The sequence below is a fragment of the Lissotriton vulgaris genome, chromosome 2_1, assembly GCF_964263255.1.
Source record: "Lissotriton vulgaris chromosome 2_1, aLisVul1.2, whole genome shotgun sequence".
In the NCBI taxonomy this organism is placed as follows: domain Eukaryota; kingdom Metazoa; phylum Chordata; class Amphibia; order Caudata; family Salamandridae; genus Lissotriton; species Lissotriton vulgaris.
In genome coordinates, this window is record NC_141687.1 from 1295221319 (window position 1) to 1295237653 (window position 16335).

The window sequence follows — 16335 nt, forward strand, 5'->3', positions numbered from 1 at the left end:
CTGGCTTAATATGCAAGTGCAGTTGGTTAAGAGTAAATTATCTACAAATAACGATTGACCTTAAAAGAAGTGTTTAAGTAAAAATAAAAGGGCCTTTATAACCCATCAAAACATAGAGCATTACTGTATATTACAATCATAGTGGATTGGTAATAATACATGCTTGTGCCAAGACCTTCACTCGAGTTCTTAAATAAAAACAAAACTTCAACATTCCCATTCGGTATAAATTAGTTCTAATGACCCACAGTTGCCTCAGATCCAAAGTTTGTCACAAAAGGTTTCCAGTTTAATTCACTAGTTGCTTCGAACACACAAGGTACATGCCTATAGAATGCACCAAGCCCAGTCTGTCAAGACAAATCAGTCATTTCGAAGTAAAAACTGAGGGACTTAATGTTGCACGAGGGACTACTAATATATATAGAGCGGTTTTTCGTTTTAATTGTAACTTTGTTTCCCCAAGAATTATTGCTTGTCCCATAAGGTGTGTACAAGAAGGATTCACTTACTCTGAAGAATTACAAAAAAAATTAGGAAAGGTTTTAAAACAACCACACTCAAGTTTCTGACACCACCGCCAAAAACAACATGGAATGGTAAGTTCAGGCAGGATAGCTAACAACAGTTAATGAAAGGGTACGGTGAGCCGCATGCTCTTTTCTCAGATGTCGTTCTTATTGATCGGCACGCTACTATACAACATCCAGGAGTCTTTCATGGAAAAACACTATATAGGAAGCTAATTAACACCTTCGCTGCTAAGGCAATTCCCCTCCTGTGCTGGAAATTGCTATTTTACATTGTTTTATGACGAGCTGGGCTCGTCATCAGCACACGACCACTGTGCACCATGACGAGCCCAGCTCGTCATCAGCATCGAAAGGGTTAAAGCCATAAGTGCTCTTCAACAATGACTGACCCATTCGGCCATCTAGACTAGAGGTAATGTAATGAAAGTGGTGATAGACAGTTTACGCGGAGAAGACATAATTACAGTGCTTCAGACACATCAGACAAAAGCATCTAAAATGCCGCTGAAGTCTGTGGAAGGAGCACTGATACGATCCGGACAAGCTTAGCACCTTCTCATCTAAGTTCAATCGAATGACATTCATCAAGATGGTGGCGGGTCAGTAATTTAAACCACTCAGTCCTGAGGTCTATATCAACGCTACCATCAACTGAAAATGTCTGAACCAGGTTTTGTTGTAATCTGAAGGAGTAAGTGTGGCAGACGTGTATTAACACGTGTATAAACTCGTTGCCATGAATCCCCCCAAAAATGGGGGTGCTGAACACCCGTTCCCAAAAATGGAAACACATTTTACTACAATGGTTTTGAAGAAGTTAATGTTTGTGCATTTACAGGGTCAGAATGCCCATGAAATATATTTGTGAATAGCCAGGAGGGTGCTCCTTGCTGGTGTTGGTGTTGCAAGCCTTGAGCGTGTTCTCGTCTGTTATGCTAGAAAACAAAAGTATCAAAGCCTAACCCTGAAGGCTTGCATATTTTTCCCAGCAGTAAGTGGGGTCTGTGGTCTTCAAATACTTAAATATGATTCTGTGAATGAGGATTTAGAATTTCCATCGATAACGTCCAACTTTTGAGCATTAAGTGCCCCTTAAATATGCAAAAATCAAATTTGAGTTAAAACTTTAGTAGGAGGGGTAGTTACTGGGCTAAATCATAGCAAGGGAAAGTCTAATTTGATTCCCAAACCAGAGCATAGGAAGTCTTTTCCTGCAAGGAAAAGGTAAAGGCAACAAGACCCTATGCTGAGCATGGATACAGAAGTTTAATCCTCCAAGCGGTTTAAAGAGATCATTATATATAATGCTGTTACTCTTCACATCCATATAAATGAACATCGTCACAGCAGAAAATGCAAAACCAGTATCATCGAGAAAATTGCTACTTGATTTGAATCATCTTTATGGAAGGATGTAAGAAGCGCGAGTCTCAGGTTTCCGTGGATCTAGCTAGCGCTCATTGGAGAGCAACATGCTAGTGTTCGATCACGTCTTCTGCCCGCCAGTAAACTAGCAAATTCTTGCATGCCTAGAGCACACCCATTAAGTCTTTCATCAACTCTGTTGAGTGAAAACTGATTGGTCCCTTCAAAATTTCTTATTGTGTACTTCAGATATGTCTTTGTAATTTATCTTCTGCATAGAAAGAGGGCTTCGTTCTCAGCTTTATGCAGAAGTCATACAAGAGCACATGCAACCCAATCAGCCGAACTGCAAAAACAGTGAAGCCTTACCACTTCAAACAAATGTAACATCAATAAAAATGTGCTCCCTTGAGACAGAAACACAAGTCACAGAAAACTGTGATAATGGACTCCTGCAAATCACATATGTGAAGCTGCAGTACCACAACTAAAAGTTGAAAGAGAATCGGTGTATATGTCAGCCTGCAAAGTGTTCCCTTGACTCCAGCTTGTGATGTATAACCATTGTTTATGGTGTTATTTTTAAAGGAACACGATACTTGACATTTGACAGATTCTGTTCGGTGTTTTCAAGATGGGCTCCCTCACCCATCCGGTGTAAATAAATTGTGATGAGCAACGATGCGTAGGTGAAGTGGAACAGATAAGATTTATAGGGCACAACACTGCACTCCAGCAGGAGTCGAAGGCATGGGGCTTCGGTCATGTGTGACCACCTTTCATTTCTTACCTCAAGGGTTTTCAACCGCTCCAACAGCAGTCTTGTCTTCTCCTTCTCCTCCTCAATGCTGCCGAACTCGCTTCTCGAATCCTCCTTGTCTGGAGACCCCTGGTCCGCCGCTGCTGGTTTCCGTTTTCTCTCCTCCTCGGGCATTTTTTCCTGAAAGGGGCACACAGGACGTTAGCCTTCAGAAGCAGGGAAATCAACATTTGGCTAAATGAAAGGGCGCACTGGGCACGGTGCCCGCACATTAAAAATGATAATTTCTCCACGTTCCCTGGTTTACTTCAATTTTGGTTTACAAAACATATCTTTTCTGTTCCTTTAATTGCAGACATCAATTAATCATAGCAACATCGCAGAACAACACAAAATACTTACTGACATCAATGCAATGTAATTGACATACAATCTGGCCAGATGTTTTAGTACACTGCAGCCACACTTAGTGACACCTAACCGTGTTACACAAAATACACAGACCTAGAGTCGGCATGGCACAAACTTGTGAAGGAATCTGCATTGACTGGCGATGGCGCACTGTATTGAGGAGACAGTAAGGTATATCAGTCACTAAACCTACATCAAACGCCAAGAGGCAGCCATTTAAGGCATGTCTTCCATGGTTGAAAGATCTTAGATGGACTGCTGTTCCCTTGCCTTTCTTCATGCAGGCAGCACACTTTGAGTTCGGCGTTGAGGCATAGGTTAATTTATACATTTTTAAATCTAATTGTAGCACCTGATCAGAATGATGTACCTGTCCTCGCAGACAACAACGTCACAATAAGCATTCATCGCCAGTTTCGGCTGGTAGGCACTGGTCCGGAAGAACAAGTTGCATAGTGCTGGTTACGTGTTGTTGTGAAACCATGAGATATTATAGACAAAATGGGGATATAATAAATGGGATCCTGCAATCCCCGTATAAAAACCTTTATCTAATTTCTTCTGTACAGGCAACTGTGAGGCCATGAGTAGAGGGGGTTGGCTGCCTGCCAGGGATTTGGGCAAGGACCAGGTCATAGGCATGGCCATAGGCAGTGCGCATTGTGGGGTTGGGTGGCAGCAGTGCTTGGGCAAGAAACACCAACATTTCACTGAAACATTCAATAAACATTTCTTATTTGGGCTTGCGAGTAAACCTCTAGGCTCAAACATTAAATACAACGATCTATTCATAGTGAACACAACTTTGTTTTTTAGAAAGGAGCACTGCGGGACCCAGAACTGGAAGTAAACCTTTGCAGAAATCCCCAGGGACCATCTCATTGGTTCTGTGGACCATGCAGGAGTACTGCAATACCTTATGAGAGGTAAATAAATAAATTAAGCATTCATTTAATTGGACAATCAGGAGACACCACACAACAATGTCCACATCATTTAGAACAACTTCCAGTGATTTTGCTAACCATTATTACTGGTGTGGTATTTACCAGAGGCAGCTCACAGCAAATGGAATTGAAAGTCATCAAGGCCTCAGACATGACTGGAGACCAGCAAACCCCAGTGCATTATCCACCAGGCCTATGCAAGTTACACAACATCTGAATATGATGACATCAGCGTTCTCCCAAGCACTTCCGCAGCACCACCACATGCAAGGCCATTGAAGGAATCACTAAAAAACTTCCAGCTGACGAAAACAAATGGGTAGGAGGTTATATGTACTTTGTGTCAGGAGGTGCAGCATAGAGGGAATATATCTTATGGAATGTCATTCATGACCTAGTCTGCTTGCGCAGAGTGTTCTGGCTGATTACAGTTGCAGCAGTGGAACCAGACGGATGTATGACGTTACAACGCATACTTTTACAACGCCTACCTTTACAACGCAATTTTTACACCGCAACAACCGCAACAACCATTACAACGCATACCATTACAACGCATGCCATTACAACAAATTCTCTGAAACTACCTTTACAACACATTCCACTACAACGCATACTACATTTACAACGCATACCATTACATTGCATATAAGGTAAGTGTTGGCTAGTGTAGGTGTAAAAATTACTATTCTAACTCCAGGGGGTGCAGCAGTAGGGTAAGTGTTGGATAGTGTAGGGGTTAAAATTACTATTCTAACTCCAGGGGATGCAACAGTAGGGTAAGTGTTGGATAGTGTAGGGGTAAAAATTACAATTCTAACTCCAGGGGGTGCAACAGTAGGGTAAGTGTTGGATAGTGTAAGGGTACTATGTGTTGTAATGCTATGCGTTGTAAGGGTATGCGTTGTAATGACTGCGTTGTAATGGCAAGCGTTGTAGTGGTGTGCGTTGTAGTGTCATGCGTTGTAATGGTTGCGTTGTAAATGCATGCGTTGTAATGGATGTTGCGTTATAAAAGTTTTGTTGCAATGGTAGTGCGGTGTAAAAGTTGCGTTGTAAAGGTTGTTTCCCGAACCAGACACACCTGTTTCCTGCGTGTGTTTATTGCAATAATAAAGAAGTTTCTTTTCTACTACGGAATCGGTATGCACATTGTGCTGTGATGTGACGCAAGCACCACAACAATTTGGCGACAAGCTGGAAAAAAAACATTTTAATGGTTTTAAGGAACTTTTCTTAACCGTTTTGGAGGGAGTGCTTGGCCGGAGTAATTTGGGATCTGGTCTGCGCTGATCATCGGGCCTGTCAACTTCATTGGAGTACAGAGTTTGCCCGGAAGACCATGTGGGGCTTTTCTAGGAAGATAGGCTTGGAGGTGCAGAGGTGAGTAAGTGCATCTTTCAAACCTTAAAAGTTGTTGTTGAATCCTGCTACGACGAGCAGGTAATTTTTTTTAAAATCATAACATTTACCTTATCAGGGTCTGAAACATCAATACACTTTAGCTAAATTCGCAACTTTTTCGCTTCCTCCAATCGCGACATACCCTTTGAAAACAAGTCTCCCTAGATGCCTCGCTCCCTGAATACAGTCCTCTTGAAGCCAAATTCTTTGTGTGGCACTAGGGGAAAGGTGCCATCTCCCAGATCTATCACTCATTGGTTATTCATGCCCCAGATGGGTTTGCGCTGCTCAGATAAAAAGGAGAACTTTTGGAGGAGGAGCTTGATGAAGACGACTGGAGCGAGGACTGTGTCACGCCCCGTGAATTGACAAACTCTTCCCATATGGGTATAATCCAGATCAACTATTTCCATACGACTTATCTCTCCCCACAATGCCTACACCAAATGTCACCCAGCGCATCAAGCGCTTGCATGCGATGTGCGCTCCCGGTGGCAAATTTTTTTCATGTGGCATGGATCTGCTTGACACTGTGCCCCTTCTTGGAAGGGGTGAGTCGGGAACTCTCCGTGGTTCTTGGGCACCCTCTGGACTTGAGTCCACACACTGCGATGCTGGGACTGATGGAGCAGCTGGGGGGTATGAGGGCTGAATTAATTTTAGTGGGGTGGCCTGTTTGGTGGCCAAGAGAAATGTGGCTTGTGCATGGAATAAACCGACGCCCCACCTTGATCTTTTGTTGGTGTCAGGGGTAGACTGGTGTGTGCAACAGGAAAAATATTCATTTCTGTTGTTTATGGGTGTCCTCACAAACATGCTCGGGTGTGGGGGAAATGGTGCTCCTTTCATAGGCTATTGATGTGGTGTGTTTGTGCTTACCTGTCCAAATGCTGCCATTTATGTCATTCTATGCACAGTCTTTTTCTGTAGGTAATACTGCCTATTCTTGCCTGAAAACTTGTTATAAAGATGGTTATTAACAAAAAATTATAGCATTTACTTGAAGTTGCTCACTGGATCTTCAAATTACACAGGAAACAGGTGTGAGACTTTACCAGTTATTTGTTAAGGAACTGTTTGGGGGCACAAGTACTATTGCACAGTTAATGCTGCATTTCTGTGATCTAAATGTCTGGGAACAATTATTTTTTCTCTTGGTTTTCCGTATATTTTATTCCAAAGGTGTACAGCTACCTGTAGAACTGAAATATGGCACAGCAGGATTTCTCAATTAGCCCCTTACATGCATTTTGGGTGTCAGTATTCGAACCGTCCATGAAGTGGATAGAATGGAAGGAATATTTTGAGAATTATATTGCTGCAATTGAATGAAAAAAAGGGACCGCTTGTATTCCTTGTGTCCAGTTGGCCTTAAAACATATAGTCGCATGCCAAAAGTTACAGCTGAAGAGAATGATAGAGGATTTATTGCTGCTTTACAGGATTAGGAAAATGATGTTGTGCCTAAAGCGTGCATAGGAATTACCAGATTTAAGTTTTTCCCATGCAAGCAGAGCAAGAGGGAATCAGCAGACGCTTATGTGGGAAAGTTAAAAAAATTGGTCAGTGATTGTAAATTTGGTGTCATCCACGATGATTTAATTAGAGATCAATTGAACATGCATGCTAATAATCATGCTAATAATCCTGCAATACAAGAATGACTATGGGTAAATGGAGATTCACCACTGGAGGAGGTGCAGACCATTGTATGTAGAGCAGAGATATCAGGAAGATGTGCCACTTAGGTGAAGCTATCGGACAAGGAACATGGGTGTGCTTGTAAAATAATGCCTCGCAATGGGGAGTACGAGAAAAAGATTGATATTAAAGACAAACGCGGAGCCAATGACAGGCAATGTTATCATTGTAGAAGCAAGGAACACCTTGCATATACTAAAACATGTCCTGCGCTCAAGCAAAATGCAGTAGTTGTGGTACAATGGGCCAATATGCTAAAGTATGCAAGAAGACGAAATACAAAGTGAAGTGTATTTATGAGGTGAAAGTGAAGGAGAGGATGAGTCTCCGAAGCTGGACAGTGTAATGAATTTACAGGAATTTTTTTTACTGAATATAGAGGAGAGGGGCACCTGGTAAATCTGAATGCAACATTTCAATAGGTGGTGACAGTATAAAATATATGCTGATTCAGGATCACCTTTTTCATCGTAAATGAAGAGGTTTGGAAGAACACATTTTTAGAGAAAAATGGCACACATCTTTCTCCAACAGATACCATTCCAGAAAGATTTACTGGAGAAAGGATTGCTATTTTGGGTTCCAGACGGCTATTCTTTGTTTTTAAACGCAGACACTCAAGGGGTAAATTCTATGTGGCTAAAAGAGGGCCATCTGTCCTGGGTTGGCAGGATCAAGGCAATCTTCATATTGTTCTGGACCTGAACAGAGTGGGAACAATTTTGGTGGTGGATAATGGAAGTACAGTGGGGGTTGAATTGGAAAAAATATATAGTAGAGTTTTTGATAAACAGTTAGGTGTGATGGAAGGATTTGAGCATTATATTGTGCTCAAGAGTGGTGCCATTCCTAAAGTTCACAAAGTGAGAATGGTGCCTATGATGGTATGAGAGGAGGTACCTAAAGAATTTGAAAAATTGAAGGAGATGGATATTATTGTACCAGTAGAGTGCTCCGATTGGATTCCTCCAGCGCTAATAGCAAGCAATTGTAATGGCAAAATCAGTCTCTGTGTGGATTTATGTCATGTGAACAACAACATTCTTATTGATCGTTTTCCCTTACCCGAGATCACAGACAAGATGTCAAGTCTCAAGGGAGTCACATGGCTTTCGACTATTGATTTCTCCAGCGCATAACATAAGGTTTTCCTTACACTGAGGTGCAGGAAGATAACAGCTTTGAATGTTTCAGTTAAAATGTACGCCCCTTTGGCCTTGTTGCATTGGCAGCTGTTTTCAACATTTCAAGCACAATCTGTTTGGGAAGGAGTGTGTATTGAATTTTCAGGATGACATTTTAGTTTTTGGGTAAAATAGAGAACAAAGCATGATGAGAGGTTACTGAAAGTGCTAAGCATACTGGAGAGCAATGGTTTGACTGCTGAATTAAGTAAGTGCAAAACTGCAGAGAGGAGTGTGACTTACTTAGGACATGTGATTGGTGAAGGGGGTGTCAAACCTAAGTGTTCTTTGATAAATGCACTGGGGAACATGTTCCCACTAACAACAAAGAGGTAAGGTCATCCCTAGCAATGGCAGAATATTGTGCTAAATGCATACCCAATTTTGAGGAAAAAGTGTTTGAAATAGGGCAACTACTTAAGAACCATGTGCCACTGGATTCAAGCTATCCAGGTTGAAGAGTGGTGATACCCCGAAACCGGTCGCAGAATGCTTCTTTCTGGTCCAGGGAGGACCTGGCCTGGCAGTTCGGGCTGGACTGTTCCCATGAGGAGCAGGGTCAAGACTGATTTGGATGTAGCCGGGTCCCAACTGGGGTGGTGTGGAGAGCAAATAAAACAATGGACTAAACCCAGATCTGTGAGTAGGGGTGAATGTTTGCATTGTTCGGCATTTTGTCCATCATCTGTTCTTTTCGCTTTTGTCGCCCTAAGTGGGAAGGGCATGCCCAGACGTGCGTCCCTTTCTCACTGTGCTACTGGATTCAAGCTAGCCTGGCTGATGAGGGGTTATACCCTTAAATCGGTCCTAGGATGCTTGTTTCCGGCCCAGGGAGGACCTGGCATGGCAGTTCGGGATGGACTGTTCCCATGAGGGGCAGGGTCAAGACTGATTTGCATGTGGCTGGGCCCAAACTGGGGTGGCACGGTGAGCAAAAGAATGATGGATTATACTCAGATCTGTGATGGGGTGAATATTTGCATTGTTCAGCATTCTGTCTGTCATCTGTTCATTTTGCTTTTTGTCGCCCTAAGTGGGAGGGTATGCCCAGACGTGGGTCCTGTGCTCACTGTGCCACTGGATTCAAGTTAGCCTGGCTGATGAGGGGTGATACTCACAGCAAGCAGACTGGTATTTGCAACAACCATATCTATTGAGGATATTAATAAGTGAATCAAGTCATGCAGTTGCCTGCCTGGAAATAAAGCCTTTCTGATCATTGGGTGTCACCTAATCAAATACTTCAGCAAATTTGAGCAGTAAAATTCCTGCATATACCTTATAATCGATATTTAAATTGCTATTTAAAATCAGCTAAATCTGGCCTCATTCCATGACACCAACATTGTCCCTCGGTTCCTGTACATTTCATTAAATAAATGCTTCAATACCGGGATTATCATGTCCTTTAATGCCTTATACAACTTGGCGGATAGGCTATCCGGCACTGTTGTCTTTCCACAACTGGATTTATTTATCTAAAGCAAGATTTCTTCTTATGGAATCTCCTTTTGCAGCAGATGCATATCAGTGTCTGACAGAATCTGGATTTTCTTATCTACTAGCGACTCTCTAATCTCTTGAGTATCAAAAAGTGTCTCTTCTGTACATAGAGCCTGAAATATGTTCCAAACTTACTCTTCTATCTCATCTCGATTGTGGATCTTATTGCCCTTAACATCAATAAATAACTCTATAATATCATTCCTCCCCCTAGCTGTCCATACTTTCGATGTGAATAATCTACTACATTTCTCTCAAAAGTCAAATTGTTTAAGTCCTTGCATGGAATGGATCCTTGTCATAGCGCTGTATGGCAAGGATCTTTGAATCTGCTTTATAAAATAGTAAAACCTACTGCATTAAAGAAAAAAACACTTCTACACACTACAGAGGATCTACTGGACCCCGAGCAAGCCAGTGCAAATAGTCCTGGAGATCCTTCCAAGATGTCCAAAATGTGGGGAATTCAGTGCAAACGATATTTAAGTGTTCATAAGCTTCCTGTTGCTCCATAACTATTGGTAAGCAGTAAGTGATATAATATCCCAAATCCTGAGGCAGTGAGTGGAGGTAAGGTTTTATCTGATTCATTGTGGCACGGATCATCAATAGCTGCGTTGAAACATTTTGTGTTTTAATTTATGCTCATTGCAAGAAGAGAGATTTGTATAAAAAGATTATAGTCTAATTCCACCAAGGTCAATGAATAGCTGACTTTGGTTGACAAAATCTGTAAGCTGGACAGAGTAAGCCGTCCAAATAAGAAAGTAAAGGAATTATGGACTGGATACTTAAAGTGTAGGGAAGTAATGTCCAATAATTGACCCCAGACAGGCTGGTTCAGCTCTGGTATGGTAATGACCTACTAGGTAGCACCCAGCAGAACTGTTTTCAGATGATTTGAGGGTCTCACCACAGTAGTTTTGTCTGATGGACAATAAGGACTTTAATATAAACTATATATCAAATGAGCTATTTAACAGCTAGATCTCTTTAAGGTAAATAATGGCCAAACACTCTTTTGAATCGCATTCAAGGTTTACTAAATTACTGATTCATTAGTGTCAACAATTAAAATATGTTTCTTATGCATTTTTTAAAGAAAGTCTTTATGCATACAATTAGCTATTACCATTTTCCCCGAGCTGACAAATGACAAAGGCCTTTAACCACTCCAGGCACAGTATTACAGCTTTGGATTGGTAAAATACCATCCAAGCGAACATGGAATGAATGAAAGTACACCCTGACACATGTTTTGCTCTTATTAAAGAATTTTGCTCAACTCCACAGCTAAAACCACATACAATACTTTTTGTATTTTTGTGTAAGTCCATTCAATAGCTCTTGCAAAATTAAAGTTAAGAAAGATGCAAGTGGGTTTGAACAGACGAACATTTTTGTACAGCTCAGTTGTTTAATCTTGGGAAAGTCTGTAAACCAAGAATCACAGACTGTTCACGAACACAAATTCAAAATTTAAGGCCCCCACTGGATGTTTGTACCCTTTCTGTTTTAAATGTGTTTTGGCAGGGTGTGTAACTCCAGGACCTCTTGTGTTCCTGAAAAAATCATTTTGGGTTTACAAATGTGATCCCAAGGTCTACAAACCAACCTACTCTAAAAAATATAAAAACTGAAAAATAGAACAATAATAAGCAAAAACAAAGGTGGGTTGGGTGTAGGGCCTAGCCTTTGTCACCGCCTCCTTTGTGCACAAAGGCAGTGTACCGTGAGGGTTGGCCAGCAACAGGGTTGGGGGCAGGGTCTGACAGAAGATTAGGCAGTGTGACAAACCCTGCTGCCTATGGTCAAAGTACGTGCATAGTGGGAATTGGCTACCCACCAAAGTTGGGAGCAGGGCCTGGTGTATTTATAGATCACCAGAACTCAATCCCTCAATGGCAATAGTAAGCAACATTGAATGGGTACACTTAGGTTTCTCTCCCCCCCCCCATGTTATGGTTTTGCACAATTGTGTAAAATCACTGAAATTAACCAGTATGGTTACCAAAGGACATACCATAGTCCATAACTTGTGCTGTCCACCAAGTTGGTTTCTTGATAGGTCTCTTTTTCGTTTCTAAAGCAATGGCAAATTTGTGTTTTGAGCTTGACACATTTTTTAACTTGTGTTTTTTCAGTGAATTCATTGTTTTTTTATGATGTCCTTAATTTGGGTGCAGAGGCAGGCTTTGATATATCTGTTCTGAAGTCGGGTGAAGTTAAATGATTTATGTCAATTCATGACATCCCATTGAAAAGGAAGGTATATCCAGGCCCTATTATTGATATATGGCTGGAAGTACACCCATTTAACTCTGTGAATAACTATATGAGGAAGCACTGCAGGCAGCCTTTATTATGATAATGGATTTTTCAACAAGGTAGAGATGTCCATGAGCCTCTTTGTGAGGCGTAACGTCATCTAAATGATTGCTGAATTGCTACCACAACTTCAATTACTTCTCTTGTTGCTTTGTTTCTTTTTTCTATTGTTTGGTTAAAAACTCAATACACACATCGGCAACGAGAAGACAAAATTTGCCATGGTGAAGGCAACCAATGGCCCTACCATTTAATTGTTAACATAAGGCCAAGAAGACTCGCTATGCCACTGTCTTGATCTGACAGATAAAATGAAATAAGACTTCTGAGTGTCAATAAAAAAAAGGTTAACGTAAGAAACCATAAAGGAATGATGAGGTACCTACTCAGCACATGATTTACACAATTCAAAGATGTCTGTGATTCTGAAAAGGCACTCACTTAAAAAGGATGCTAACGGTAGGGCACATCCTGTGAGAAATGAAGCTCAGATGGAAGTAGATCAAAGGTGGAAGAACGGAGAGGATTGGAGTCCAAGAGGCAAAATAAAAATGGAGAGACAGCAAGATCAGACTATGTCGGGCCGAGCACTTATGCCTCTGAATGTTGATCTTCTTCTTGTTCTTTATGCGGGCTCTCTCCCCTTGGTTTCTTAAACTTAGTAAGTTGAAAATGGGTGACTGTATTATTTGTTCCAATGGGACATTTTGAGATTAGACCCGCACCTCGATCAGCCTCTAACAATGCACATATAGGAAATGTCCTAACAACAATTGTCAAGTTAGAGACAGAAAATATAGGTTTTCAGGTGTGTCCGGAAAACATTCTCATTTGACATGTTTCTGAGATGTAAGGGTAAAAGGTCCCAGATCGCAGCCACAGAAAAGGACGAGCCATCCCGCCTGGTTCTCTTAAAACGTGGGACTATGATTAGTTAAGGTTTTCCAAATCAGAAGGCCCAGCCGGGAGCACAAAGCAAGAGGGTCACGTATTAGCTAACTAACGTCCACTAACTCCAAGGCCCCTTTTCAATTATCACCCCTTCCCATCGACACTCTCCAAAAAAACAAATATTTCTGCTGAACCTACAACTTAGCCATGCCACATACATCTTTTTATTTCTCACAGGTGTTTTAATGTCTATCAACTTTAATTTCCTTTTCACATTTATTTTTCCATTGTACAGTATTAGAGAAACAGCTGAATTACCAAACTAAACACAAAAAGCCATCCCATTTCCCACTTGAAGTGCCAGTCGTGTACTATCTGTGCCATTGTTCATTCAGCTGCCCTGAAGGACAGATGGGAAGCATTGTTTTGCTTCTAAGGTATCACCAATTTTTTTAAACACCACAGCTGCTGCAGCAGTTTGGGGTTCTGTTAGTGTCACCAGCACAGTCAGAACTGATCAACACTGTGCTGTATGACCAAATGGCAGTAATAACCAAACTCCTTATTTTCTATCAGAGGAGCTAAAGATGTCCTATAGGCATTTGCAAATCAGACAGTTGTGCACTACCAAAATGCTGCATTTTCATTGGTTCCTAACTGGTCGTTATCTGCCCAAGAGAATCATAGCAAGCCCCTGAGACAAGCCTCATTACAGTACCAACTACACCATCTCCCCCTGTGAAGAACACAGAGTTCTAATGCAGAACAAGAGTGTTCATTTAGCTCAAACGCTGTGCCTTACTCAGATACAAGCTGCTGGAGAATACAGTTGTATAACTATTAACCTCTCAATGCTCATTTACATTCTGCTCCGACAGAAATGCTTGAAACAGTTCCAATTCCAGCAACATGGTGTTTTTGTGTGCCTCGCATGTTTTGTGAATATCGAAAGTTAACACCCTTATTCATTAGAACTCTGTGGCGAAGCTGCGGTAGAATACTGGGCTTTCAAATGATAAATAGCTAGCCGACGCTGCCATTGGAAGTACGTTTTACTCAGCATGTCAGACTTCTTTCTCACGTGGATGAGGGAGGTAGGGATACACACATTTATAGAAAATAATACCTCGTTTTAGCTTCTGGATCCTTAACCATAAATTTCCTAGACAATCAAGAAAGAAAACTCTTTTCTCTTATAGATGTTTCATCAAAACCCAGTAGAGGAACAACATTTTTCACAGGTTGCAATTAACTTTGAACACATTGTAACTCCTAAAATGTGTATAAAACCACCACAAAATGATTGATAATGTGAAAAAAATGTTTTGCGACCCTTTCTACATGCTCCTTTTAGTGATCTCGGCAAAACTATGTTTTGACTGCAATGTTTTTGTCTAGGCCGAATTTGGTAGGATCTGTCATTAAACAAATCCATCAGAAATTCTGGTAGCCATCCACATAAACAGTACCCCCTAAAAAAACACCATCAAACTAACAATGTTGTTAATTTCACCCAAAATTTTAACGGTTTGATTTATAATAGCAGTATTATAAGAGTGGGAGTGAATTCCCATGTAGTTATTGACTTGGTCCCTCTCATTCCACCCCGGTCAATAACTATGTAGTAATGAACTCCCACTTGGATAATATTGCTTCCGTAGCAGAATGGATCAGTTTGGAGAGCAGGGTTGCAGGGAAGTTATTTTTCTCACTCTCCAAGAGCTGTAATGTGACCATGTGTGAATGGGTAGAGAGATGGCAAAGGGAGGAAGTTACTATTGTATTTTTTTTAACACATTGTTCTGTGATAAGCGCACGAGCTACGGCATGAGCTGCACACAGCGGGGAACAAAAAAATTGCTGCCAATTTCAAATCTTCATTACATAGCCACAATAGGCTTCTGGTTTTGAATGTTCTGTTATTTGCCAAGTCAGAAACTCATTGTAGGTTTTAAGTTTCAAAGATGGTACAGAAATTCGCAACGCTCTTGGCACAATGCAGGACACTGCATTCTCTAGGGAGTCCAGGTGCCCCAAGCCTATAAGGCTACCTCTTCCACCCAAGGCCTTTTTGTGTCTGTGAGGTAGTCCTTTTAATTGATGTAATAGGGCCATTCCCCGGGTTTTTCAAGGAAAGCAGTCATTGTGAACTCCTTCTGTACGTTTAAATGGTTAGTTAATTTCAGTGAGGCAGCGGTGTGACATAACACTTTTCAGAATTCTAGGCAGTGACTAGGAAGATACATTTTTTCCTGTTATTTTCAACTTAAAACCACGAAAAAACGTCTCAAAAGCCAAACACTTTTCTGACACACTGAGGACATACTAAACCAAAGAAAACACATTTGTTGTATTAAAAAATCAGCCGGTGATGGACACACCTAAACAAAGCAACACAAGTAAAGACCCCAATTTCAACCATATACTTTTTAGTTGCCTTAGACTATCATCATAATGCAGCATGCAGTGTGACATAATATCCAAAGTGAAGAATTGTGATACATGTCTTCGCTCAGAATGGTACCGAACTTGTTGTGTAAAATCACTGGGCTAACCCTGCTCAGAATCCGGGCTCGACTATATAGGGATGCATTCATATATCCGCATAATATACAAGGCTTAGCTAGCAATAGTGTAGCAGGTGCAGTGGCACCAGATCCCAGGGGTCTGAGATGGCAACTGCACCCAATTATCCAACTGTAGTTGTGTTTTGCTACCAAACTGGGGGATTAGGTGCCCGCTCTCCTTGCTTGCTAAGCTGCCGTCACAACTAAATTGCTCCTGAAAACTTTCATTGAATTGGCAGCATGCAATGTGAAAGAAAGATGGAGAGATGACAAAAAGAAACCAACTTGCATTTCAATTAGAGGTAGTGAAAACGTGAAACATAATCTGTGAATCTTCCTCAGGACCATTGACATACCAAACATATGCTGTAGCCAATCATAGGCATACGTGTCAACACCCACAAAGAATTGGAATGATGCTATTGAGACCCATAGTAGAAATGTGCGCCCCTTACTGTACAATATGTTGAACCCCAGTCAATCAAAATACCACTTATAATGGTCCCTTTGTTATGGACCAAGTCCTGCAGCTGCTAGGTATTTAGTAGTACTGCATGAATTTCGAGTGTGCCTGTTCAATGGCAGATGGAAGGAAAGACGATCTGCTCTATTTGCATTGAAATCCTCAAAGCCAATTCATACCAGATTTGTGGTGGCTACATAAGTATTCAATGAAAAAAATAAGTTACAAGGAATACATCATTTTTATCAAATCACAAAAGAGACTTACCAAATGGCATG

At 41.2% G+C, this 16335-nt stretch overlaps 1 protein-coding gene across 2 annotated transcripts in view; it reads right to left on the reverse strand.

The window, feature by feature from the left end:
• NCKAP5 (NCK associated protein 5) overlaps positions 1-16335 on the reverse strand; it is a 749742-nt gene that overhangs the window by 292247 nt on the left and 441160 nt on the right. For both annotated transcript variants that reach the window (XM_086957062.1, XM_086957063.1), the window contains exon 5: positions 2689-2838. In XM_086957062.1, the coding sequence (XP_086813188.1) occupies positions 2689-2838 (150 nt within the window). The remainder of the gene's footprint in view (positions 1-2688; positions 2839-16335) is intronic.